Source organism: Trachemys scripta, chromosome 17, assembly GCF_013100865.1.
Source record: "Trachemys scripta elegans isolate TJP31775 chromosome 17, CAS_Tse_1.0, whole genome shotgun sequence".
Taxonomy (NCBI): Eukaryota; Metazoa; Chordata; order Testudines; family Emydidae; genus Trachemys; species Trachemys scripta.
Window position 1 is genome coordinate 7,515,571 of NC_048314.1, and position 11,943 is coordinate 7,527,513.

An 11,943-nucleotide genomic window follows, 5' to 3' on the forward strand; every position below is an offset into this window, starting at 1 on the left:
CTGCCAGTGGCCTGCTGGGTGACTTTGGCCAAGTCGCTGTGCCTCAGTTTCCCCTTTGTTAAATAGGACAGAAACGATGCTCACCTCCTTTGTAAAGTGCTGTGAGCTCCACTGATGAAAAGCACTTATATCAGAGCTAGGGATTTTTATTGATGCCAATCAATTGCAGGACCAGTAAGGGTAAGCAAGCCTCATGCCTTACGGGGTACAGGGATTGGTGCAGGAGTTGGGAAGGAATTTTCCCTCCTGTGCATATCCTTGCCTCACTGACACGGTGCATTCTGGGTTTGTCTTTCCCTTAATGCTTCCAGGGATCTCAAAGCACTTTGCAAACATGTAATGAATTTTGTCTCCCGCCCACCCCCCCTTGTGAAGTCAGGAAGTGTCTCTATTCACCGCTGGGCAGATGGAAATGCAGCAGGATAGGGCTTCTGCGGCCTCGTAGAGTGCAGAGTGGGTGTGTCACTCCACTTAGATCAGAAATGTGGAGTCTCACGCTTGCTTTGCCCAGGTGTCAATGACAACACAAGGTGCCAGGCCGTGAAGAATCAGCCCCAGAGAGCACAGCGCTCCCCTTACTCTCGCTCTGTGTAACCCTATCTAGTTGCATGGGATGTAACGGTTTTGATACTGTCTCGCATGACCCTCTCATAAACAAACGGGGGAAATACGACCTAGATGGAGCTACTATAAGGTGGGTGCAAAACTGGTTGGGCAATCATTCCCAGAGAGTAGTTATCAGTGGATCACAGTCAAGCTGGAAGGGCATGTTGAGTGGGGTCCCGCAGAGATCAGTTCTGGGTCTGGTTCTGTTCAGTGTCTTCATCAATGATTTAGATAATGGCACAGAGAATACACTTATAAAGTTTGCGGACTGTACCCAGCTGGGAGGGGTTGCAAGCGCTTTAAGGATAGGATTAAAATTCAAAATGATCTGGATAAATTGGAGAAATGGTCTGAAGTCAATAGGATGAAATTCCATAAGGAGAAATGCAAAGTGCTCCAGTTAGGAAGGAACGGTCAGTTGCACACATACAAAATGGGAAATGACTGCCTAGGAAGGAGTACTGGGGAAAGGGATCTGGGGGTCATAGTGGATCACAAGCTAAATATGAGTCAACGGTGTAACTGTTGCAAAAAAAGCGAACATGATTCTGGGATGTATTAGCAGGAGTGTTGTGAGCAAGACACGAGAAGTCATTCTTCCGCTGTACTCTGCTCTGGTTAGGCCTCAGCTGGAGTATTGTGTTCAGTTCTGGGCGCCACATTTCAGGAAAGATGTGGACAAATTGGAGAAAGTCCAGAGAAGAGCAACAAAAATGATTGAAAGTCTAAAAAACAAGACCTATGAGGGAAGATTTAAAATATTGGGGTTGTTTAGTCTGGAGAAGAGAAGACTGAGGGGGGCCATGATAACGGTTTTCAAGTGCATAAAAGGTTTTTACAAGGAGGAGGGAGGTAAATTATTCTTAACCTCTGATGATAGGACAAGCAGCAATGGGCTTAAATTGCAGCAAGGGAGGTTTAGGTTGGACATTAGGAAACACTTCCTAACTGTCAGGGTGGTTAAGCACTGGAATAAATTGCCTGGGGAGGTTGTGGAATCTCCATCATTGGAGGTTTTTAAGAGCAAGTTAGACAAACACCTGTCAGGGATGGTCTAGATAATACTTAGTCCTGCCAGGAGTGCAGGGGACTGGACTAGATGACCGCTTGAGGTCCCTTCCGGTCCTACAATTCTGTGATTCTATATGAATCAAGGCCGAATCCTGTCCTCAAGTGACCCTGACAACATCACAGTGAACCAGTGATAGAACCTGGCTACTCAGATTCCCTGTCTTTTGCTGTAACCACTAGACCACCCTTCCTCTGTGGCATCCAGTGTTAGCATTTGCTGGGGTAGCCTGTGAGACCTTATCTGCTTGATTCCCAAGAACTCGGCTCTACTCCAAACTCGTCACTGAGGTTTCTTTCTTCATACACTCAAACAGCCCTTGAGCTGATCAGGCTCCAGGGTGAGGGGCACTTACAGGGTGTACAACACATCCAAAGTTACACAGCAAACCTCCTCCTTCCATACCGGTACACGTTTCATTGCAGTTACTATATATAGCATCGCACGTTTTGGGACTGGCTTGGTTACTTTGCAAGACCCAATCCCTGTGCAGTATGCTCTGTCAATGTTCGACTTTACTCCTTACCTCCTCTTTATGCTCCCGACTTCTCTTGTCCGTTGTATCTTGTTCCCTAGGTGTTCCCCCTCTTATCGTCGCTAACTCAGACATTGTCTTTTAGCTCACTGATCCATTACTTATCTGAGCACCAACATTTCGTTTTCAGCCTGCTCATTACCCTCCCCCCTCCCAATCCTGTCTTGCAAGAGAGGAGGCCTCCTGCATGTTTCATTGCTCTCGTCAAGTCAGGCCTCCAGCCATGACCGAAGGCAGGGATAGAGGACTTGGTGGCCCAATGACAGCTGCTCCGTTCCTGTTCCTTATCGTTAAGAGTCACACGATGTAAAACCCGGCTACTAAATCTCCCTTTTCCCCCTCTTCTCATTTAGTTTTGTAACGTAGGAGGCCAGGACACAGGCTAATGGTAACCTTCAACATGCGCCCAACGCTGGGATTGCAGAGAGCAGTAACGATTGCTAAGCAAATACCAATAGGTCCAGTGGGTTCACCACGGCAACAGTGCTCTAAATTTGACCAACTGTACGGTTCAGAGGCCATCCGCTTTGGAGACAGCCAGGAATGTGTTCTGGGAGCCTGGTCATAGAAACACATGGGAAGTCCCCAAAGATGGGACGTTTACTTTCAGTGAGATTCAGAAGCGAAGCTGGGTGAAGAGGTTGTCTTGGCTCCGAGGGAGGGGCTGAATTCTGAGGTGAGGCAAAAATGATCGCGTACGCAGCACGTCCGGGATGAGTTGATCCGAAAACGGGCAGGACAAAGTAACTAACGATGTAAATGAAAATCAGTGTAAATCACATCAGCTTCGTAGTCTGAAGGGATCAGCTTCCTATTGAAGTGAGTGGCCTGGATCTGGACTCACACTGGTTTTGTGTCACTGTTACACCATTGACCTCAGTGGAGTTACTTGCACTGGTGACAATCCGGAGTGACATTGGAATGGGGCCCAGTGGAAGCTGCCCCTGTTCACACTGTGGCCCCAGAAGCAATGGGAATTGTGCAGGCATAAGTTAAGGGGGGGAGGGGCTGCTTTCTTTTGTGTCCTCCCCGTTACTTGTTCTTCTGGCTTCACCCCCATTCAGTCCCTCCATCGCTTCGCACGCCCAGCGAGGGGCGGAGCCACGCCCGTTACCATGCTTTGCCACGCCTGTGTGTTTTCTGACCGGGGCCCAGCACTGTTTGCATCGCTCCTGACCATGGCCATGGCAGTGGCCCCTCCAGTCTCTGTATTGATAGGATAAGGAAATGCAAGAGGCTATTTTTCCTGTCTGGTGCAGAGCACCCAGCTCATCTAGGAGCCAGGGCCTAGGGCTGATGCCAAACTGGGGCTACTTGCGCTGGCAATTTTTGCCACCGCTGCTGATGCGCTTGCAGTAGATCCCGGACCAGGAAGCTCACTGGGCCGAACGGCATGTTGTCTGCTTCCAGCCTGATCTGGGCAGCATCTTGGTTCCCCAGCTGGGAGCTGGGTTTGAAATAGCAGACTCTGATTCATCGGTTCGATCCCTCAGGTGTCTTATTTGACTTACAAATCCTGTCTCTCCAGTGACGGACACTAATACAGCTCGCCATTGTCCGGACATCTCTGCTTTCCTGAGTAAGTGTCTAAAGAGAATGAGCCGGATTCCAGCCCATGTGGTCCCTTTCCCGCTCTCTGGCAGGGTAAAGGAGCTGCAGGGGAATTCCCGGGGTGCAGGGGCAGCATACAGTCCCATGCCAGACTCCAGCAGTGCATCTGCTCCCATGACAAACGAGCTTTGTTACCGGGTTTTGGGAGCTGTTCCCTATGATGTCTCGCGTTTCTCAGCTGTGGGAAGGTGAATGTGGAGTGATTAACAATAGAAAATTATTGCCTCTGGGTCTGAGGCTTTATCGCTGCGCAGATGGACAGGCCAGACTGCAGACGTGTATGTTGTGGTGTTTACCTCTACGGACGGCTTCTAGCCATCACTTAGGATGCATCAGGTTCTTTGCCTGTGGGATCTGGGTGGCTCGGGGCCATGGTTACAGTGTAGGGAAGTGTCCCCATTCACATCCATCCCGGGGTAGCAGTGACTGCCGTCCGTTCTCGTCCGATGCCTGCTTGGTAGACCTGCGAGCTGAGCTGGTGGGGCTCAGGGAGCTCCTAGAGATCAGGTAACGATGTCGCAAACGCTTTGCCACAACTTGCGCAACGTTCTTGCCCTGCTGCTTTAGTTTCTCCGCTTGACGGCTCCTAGTAACGATACGGTAAGAGGTAGGAGGAGCTGCAGGGAGACGGGTTTCCCTGAGGTGGCTCCAGCTCTATTGTACCATCTTCGTGTCTCCCGAGGAGGTGTCCTTCGAGGCAGCAGTGAGGAAGCAATTTAGGAAGCACTAAAGCCGGAGAAGGCTCCAGTGCCGGAGGAGGGAGGACATGGCAAAGGAAAAGAGAAATGTTGTTCCCCACGTAACCGTGGCCCTAGTAAGTTTATAGCTACACCGTGGATAGTAGCTGTACTGGTTCCTTTAGGGGGTCCCACCCCTGCTCTGCAGGGACCAGCCCAGGGGGTGGGAAGGGAAATCACAATCACAGCTCAGTGATCACCCCCCAGCCAGATAGAATAACCCACAGGCCATGTGGAGCACAAGTGTTGAATTCCCCATCATGGTGTCCCCTGGGCCATCTAGTCCTCCCAGGCTTGTCACGTTCGTGGCTGGGGAGCGTTTTTATGTGCTGTCCGTTCCCCTCTTGAGGCTTGCATAGACCTCTTGCCGGCCTCTGTGGGAGAGGGGGATGGGTGGTTTGGCAGTGGGACGCCCTTCCGCCTGACACCGCCGGGCACTCCTGGAGAGGCATTGCCATCACAGTGCTGTTCGCCAGCTGGGTGAATGTCATTGGTGGGGGCTCTGTCCAGCTCGAGCGCTCCCATCACTGGTAGCACCGAATGGTCCCTTCTTGGCAGCTTCAGCAGTGATGCTAATGACCGAGACTGAATCAACCCCTCACTAGGAGACGTGGTTTTGCCAAGTCCAGATTGAGGCATATTGACCAAGGCTGGGGGGGAAATCTTGACCTGCTGTTGGTACTGTACCTTTTCTGGGATGTCACAAAGGGTTTCAGCCTCTGGGGGCATCTTTCCCCTGGGCCAAAGGGGCTCTGCCCCTGCATAGAGTGGAGAAGGCACTCACCCTCCTGGCCCATTTCATCCTTTGCCTCTGAGTGCCAGGCAGCAGCCCCTGTTAGAAGGGATCAGTTCTGTACACACACATTCCATCAGAGCCCCTGGCATGGCATGGGGGGCGGGAGGGAGAAATGGGGAGCACAGAACTCTGAGCGGGGCCGGGGGGGGAGATAGACTCTGCAGTGGAGGGGAAAAGGGAAATGGGGGCACGCAGAGCCCCTGCCATGCAGGAGGAGAGTGGGGGGGGGCCACAACTGGTGGAGGGGACATTCGGGGAACCTGGTATGGGGAAGGGGGGTACACAGAGCCCCTGCCACGTAGTCCCCGGCATGGGGGAAGTGGGAATGGGGTGCACACAGCTGCTGGTGTGAGGGACAGAGTGGGAGACCCTGGTATGGGAGAGGGGGATGGAGGGCACACAGACCCCTGGCAGGGGTGAGCCTGGGGGCAGTTGGGGGTCCCTACAAAAGAAGGTAGGAGAGTGGCACCCAGGGAATTTGATGGGGGGAGGGATGGAAGGGTACAGAGAGCCCCTGGGGTGCGCAGTGCGTTCAGCCTGCACAAGCTATGAAGTGTGTGACCCCCTGCTGTGCAACCTTGTTTGGTTTCGCTCGTCTCTGCTACCCTAAAGTATTGGTTTGCGTGCGCACCCAGATCCCTCCTGTTGTGTTCCACTGACCAAATGTCCCCCCCTCTGTCCCCCTTCTCTCTTCCAGCTTTGACTACGGGGACCGATTCTGGGACATCAAAGGCAAATACTTCAGCTGTCAGTGCGGTTCACCCAAGTGCAAACACTCGAGCACAGCCCTGGCCCAGCGGCAAGCGAGCACGTCCTCCCAGGACGCCCAGGAGAATGGACTCCCCGACACCAGCTCTGCCATGGCAGCCGGCCCCTTCTGAGGACTCGCTCCCGGGAGCCTGAACTCTTTTAACGCGATAGATTCACATACTGTTTGAAATTTCCATGGAAAGAGAAAACACACTCAAGGAAAGCCAAGGGGTTCGTGACATCTAGGGATGTGCCACCGACTGTTACTTGAGGAATAAGTGAAAGCAAATCCGGACTCCATGTTGTAGTGTTCCTCCCTCTCCACCCCTGGAAAGCTGCTGGTTTTACAGTGAGTGCAAAGGGATGGCTGTCGCAGTTTTTCCATGCAAGATGTCCTAGCATCCATCTCTTCGTGTGCTAAGTGTTGTCAGAGCCAAGGGAAGAGTTTACCCCTCCTCTTCAGAACGCTGTTATTAATTGCCAAGTCATCTCCAGTTCTCTTACAATAAACTTTGAATACTTGATGGAACTTACTTTTTAAAGGGGGGGGGGGGGGCGGTTCTGACATTGGTTTACTTGACGCAGCTTTGTGGGGCAGGTCTTTTAAACCACGAATTTCTCCCTCACCTGGCAGGACATTACAGCGTGGTCTTTCCTGGCCCCGTGGCTGGGAGCGAGAGGTTATTTGCTTCTAACAGACGCCCGTCGGTTACCAAATCCGCCGATCTATTATTTTTTTTCTAAAGAAAAATGGAAAAGAATCCCTTTTTCCTTCATACCCCCCATCCCTGTCTCTGTTCCAAGCCTGCCAGAGATTCTCTCCCCACCACCCCTGCTCCATACCAAGCTTTCTCCGTTAAAAACCAGCTCTCACCTCTGCCCCTTGGGCATGTTACTGTCTCAGTGTTGGTTTCATCAGTGGAAGGATTTGCCTCTCCTGCTGCGTTCGCAATCTTAGAGGGGGACGGGGATTGTACAAGACACTAACTTCTGAAAGAATCAGTTGCTTTTTTAAAACAAAACCAAGTTATCCGTATACTATAAAGAACCTTTGACTGGCTTCAGGCTGGGCAAGCATCATATAGGACACATCCCAGCGAGAGGAGATACCGTTGCCACCAGCTCATCCCCTCCCTTTTCTCAACTCTGGGCACCTCCGATTTAATTTTTAAGCCACACACTATGAAGTTGAAATGAACTGATTTATTTTTTACCATTATTAAAACATTCGGGACAAAGCATTAAAAAAAAAACAACAAAAAAACCACACACACACACAACAACAACAACAAAAAGAAACCACAAAACAAAAACGGTGCTGATTCTGGTGTGATTTTTACTCACCACGTGAATATAAACTATCAATTGTATAAAAAGAACAAAGTGATTTTAGTATAAAACGCAGGAAAAAAACACAAAACCTTTTTTAAATTGTTAGTATTGTAGTGTGAATAAATTTGCCATCACCTTTTGTGTGATGGCTGGGCAGGTCATTATCTTAATTTTTTTTTGCATATATCTTTAAATACTGTAATTAGTGCAGTAACAGGTTTTTTTTTTTGTGCATCTCTTCTAAAACATTCATAATGCCGTCATGTTTATTATTATTATTATTATTTTCTGTTAATGTTTTTGACAATTTTAAAGGAGCAGTCTTTTGGCTCTGGTCATTTTCTTGTTCTGTTTTCAATGAAATCAATAAAAAAAGTGCTTTAAAATGAATTTGGCTCTTTCATTCATCAGTGTTGCCAACTCTCCTGATTGCATGACAAGTATTGTGAGATTTGGGGTTTTTTAATTTAAATCCCAGCTCCAGGAGTCATGTGATTAGATAGCAATCTCAGTTTTTTGGGGAGCAGGGTTTGTTGTGGGGATTTTTAGGCAAATTTCTGGCCCTCGTGGTTGCACAGAAAAGCTAGAAAATGTGTATTCTAAAAGCTCAGAAAGCAAAATGAAAATCCCCTGCATCTAGTAGTAGTATAAATTTTGTGCTTTTAAGTCACTCGGGATATTTTGGGGCAGCGGCCTTCATGATTTCTCAGTGTTTGAGGTTGGCAATGGTGTTTTGAGGTGATCTTCCCCCAACTGCCTCTGCAGAATAGGTCAGCAGCAAGGCAGCCTTCCAAAAATAGGCTTCTATCATGGGCCAATTGCTGTGCCCATAGATTTCCATGGGCCTCTCTCCAGGAGCAGTAGTCCGCCCGTAGAGATTGCAGTGCAGGACTGCAGGCCCTGGCCATGCAAACCCACCATACCTGGGATCCAGTTAACAGCCCTTCAAGGAAAAAAACTAATGAGATCACCCCCTTCCTCCCCTCTTCCCCCCCCAAAAAAAATCTCACCCAGCACTGAGATGCCAGTTTCTTACCAGCTTTGCTTGGGACACCTGTGAATCCCCCCGGAGCATTGTTCACATGGGGCGAGAATTGCAGGAATGTGTTTCCACTGCTGGCTGAGTGATCTGTAGATGCAGGGTTCCCAAGGGACGTTTCTTACAGTGCAGATAAAAAGGACCTGCAGATGGAAATAAAAAATGGACTTCTGCCCACGTTAGCTTATTTATATATGACGAAGGCCTGCAAGATTTTCTTCCCCTCCTCCACTTTTGTAAGGGGGCGGGGGAGGTGTGGTTCTGCCTCGCGGGGGGTGGGGGTAGTTTAAGTTTAGAATGATCGGGAACGTGATGTCTGGGCTTCCCTGTTTTTGCTTGAGCACTCCTTGGAAGACTCGGAGACGTGGACTGGGCGCTTTCTCAGTCCTGCGCTAACAGGCGTGGTGAGGGCGGGGAAGCCCTAGGCAAGGGAGCTTTGCACCCCGTGACTTGTGTTAAACTGGGGTTGACAAAATTTAAAACAGTCTGAACAATAATTACCCCTGGCTCAAACACAGTTCTCTTGGCTCCACTCCGACTCCTGCTCGTTCCCCCAGTGGCCCATCGAGGCTGAATTTCGAGTGCAAGAAATCAGAATAGGGGGGAAAACCCTTCTTGGCCACAAACCTAAATGCGTTTCCCTTTCCAAGGTTCCCTGTCAGAGATGGCCTTTGAAGCTCCCCGGCGGTAGCCACGGCAGTGCCTGGTCCAGAGCTCACTCACATCATTGCCAGGCTGTCCGGTGACTTCACCAGGCTTTGAATCAGGTCCAGAGAACAGAGCAGCGGCAGCTACAGTCAAACCACAGGCTTGGTTTTGAGGCTGCTTGGTCTGTATTAAACACGGCCTGTGTCCGCTGTAGCTTGGGGGAGAAGGGCTGGTTAAGGCGATAATGGGTTCTTCCTGCCAAATCTCTGAGGCTGAGCTCAGGCTACAGAAGTCCCTCCTGAGGCTGTGGAGGGAACCGGTGATGGAGTCCTTCCCACGAGATCGCTTAGGCCTCGTCTCCGCCGATGCGTGAGGGCAAGAAACACGTCATAATCTACAGTGATTAAGCGTGATCATTGGGATCTGTCACCATAAATCTGCCTTTTAAGAAAAAATAATAAACCCACAGAGTCATTTACAGGCTCATAAAAATAGTCGTAAACAGTAGTAAAAGTTGGGCTCGACTCCAGCTGAGGAGATAAGGGGAGGCCAGCGTTTCAGTGGCATTCTGCCTTAGCCATGCAGCATGAACATCGGTTCACCTTGTCTCCCTCTTTGAGGGAAGCGTCCTTTGAATCCCACCTCTGGCCTCCACCCCCCCTTTTGTCTCGCTTTGTCTCATAGCCACCAATCTTCGGGATGGGGATTGGACTGGCATCCCTTCAAAGCCCCTTCCTGGCACAATCATATTGATCACAACATTTAGCACTTACTTAGCCCTGTTCGTTTTCAAGGTGCTGGCCTGCAGTGTCCTTGTCAGGGAGGTATGGAAAGATGGGCCAGCAGAAGCACTCCAGGGGAAATGACGTTCCCAGGGTTACGTAGCAGCTCCTAGTCCTATGTACAGACCACTAGCCACACTGCCACAATGCCATTTGCTCTCTCTTCTTTGCCTGGAGCCGACCATCTTCATAGAATCATAGAATATCAGGGTTGGAAGGGAGCTCAGGAGGTCATCTAGTCCAACCCCCCGCTCAAAGCAGGACCAATCCCCAACTCCCCAAATCTTCCCTCCAATAGGTTCTCAGCTTCTGCTGGCCCAAGTGTGAGAGACCAGGAAATGCATTTGGCCTAGTCCTACCTCAAGGGATTTCACATTAAGGAGGCAACCCAAGTGTATGAGAGCAAACTGGTTCTACCTAGTGCTCTCTCTCCCCTAGCACTGCCGGGGCAGGAGAAGCATGTGCACGTGAGTAGCCGTAGCTGCTTGTCACACTGATTTATACTTCCATCACTGGACAAAGGACTGAGGCCTGGTCTACACACTGCAAAGTCACCTTGCATCAACCTATGGGCACTGTAGTGAGGTGGCGTGGCCTCCCTCCAGACTTGAGAGTGAGGGACCACTACACTCCTCTTGGTGGGTGGGCCAAACCTGCCCCACTCCCTGCCAGAAGTACAGGGGCAGGATAGGAAGTATAAAGGGAAGGCCCTGCCGCTCAGTTGAGTGGGAGCTAGGGAAGGAGACAGATGTCTCTGGCCTGCTGCAGAACTCTGGAGCTGAACTGTGCTGGGCCCTGCCCCCGGCGGAGACCGACCCTGGAGGGCATTACCCACATGGACTGCCACAAAACGCCCCAAGATGACAGAGGACCCTTGGCCTACGGAACCCCCCTGCCCAGACTGTGGTAGGAAGTAGCCCGGGGAACCAGACTTTAGTCTGGTTGTGTTGCCAGAACAGGGACCCATTTGCCACTGTTAGGGCCCTGGGCTGGGATCTGGTGGAGTAGGGTGGGCCTGGGTCCCCCTGCTGCCAACCCCACTCCTGGAGTGGCAGCCTAGGCCAGAAGGCCTGTGCATCACTTGTGTCTTGCCCCAGCCAGGAGACAGTGGGCCCAGGCTGTCTTAGCCGGAAGGCTTGGGCAAAAGCTCAGCTCTGCCCTGCCTGGAGGGCCAGAGCTTCCCCTATAGAATGGGTGGCGGGTGGCCCCCCCCCCTTTTGGGGAGGCTAGCTCCCAGCTCTGCCCCTTCTGCCCACACCACCTGCTGGGCTGGAACATTGAGGGCCCCCCTCTGCCACTGGAGCCCTAAGACCCCCTGCCCCCTGCACAGCTGGAAGAGAAAGCTCCCCCACCTGCCAGGAGGAGCCCCCCAACTTGCCCAGAAGAGCCCTGGGTCAGTCGTGCCTCCTCTCCCCTCTCCTCCCCTCCCCAAGCCGCCCCGGAAAAGCCGCAGCATTCTTCCCGAAGAAGAACCTGAGCGTTTGCTATTCCCCATGCAGGTTCCGGGGCGGCTGAGGAGGCGGTATGTGCTACTCAGTTTCCCGGGTTGGTCAGTCATCTCTCTGGAGTCCAGGGAGATGACTACGGAACCTGGGAAGCTCAATAGCACATACCCCTCCTCAGCCGCCCCGGAACCTGCATGGGACATAAAGCAAAAACGTCACCCGCCAAACCCGGAACTGGGCGTCCGGCAGCAGCGGCGTTATACCTGCCGCCCGTGCCCTATAGACTGGTTGAGTGCTGGCTGCCTAGCCTGGAGGCTTAGGCTGAAGACTGCCTATGCGCTCTCTTGCTTAGACGGCCAGAGCCCTAGACTCTTGACTGGTGGCAGACCTAGCTGGGAAGCTCTGAGCTAAAGATGGCTTCCTGCTCTGCCCTGCCCCGCCCGAGGGCGTTCAACCTCCAGACTGTCAATGGTGGTTTGCCTCTGCTAGGAGGTTACGTGGGATAGACTGCCGACGGCTCGGCCCACCACCAGAGCCTGAGCAGGAGAGCGCTGCCTGACGCAGAGTGGCCTCCCTCCCCACTGGAGAGCGAG

General features: G+C 51.7%; 1 protein-coding gene across 9 annotated transcripts in view; it reads left to right on the forward strand.

Annotated features, from left to right (window-relative positions):
- Positions 1–7,420, forward strand: part of EHMT1 (euchromatic histone lysine methyltransferase 1) — a 163,107-nt gene extending 155,687 nt beyond the window's left edge. For 7 of the 9 annotated variants that reach the window (XM_034793328.1, XM_034793330.1, XM_034793331.1 and 4 more), the window contains one exon: positions 6,052–7,420. In XM_034793328.1, coding sequence (XP_034649219.1) covers positions 6,052–6,235 — 184 coding nt within the window. In that variant the 3' untranslated portion in view covers positions 6,236–7,420. The remainder of the gene's footprint in view (positions 1–6,051) is intronic. The other 2 variants (XM_034793325.1, XM_034793334.1) reach the window with 1 other exon arrangement.
- Positions 7,421–11,943: the final 4,523 nt, after the last annotated feature.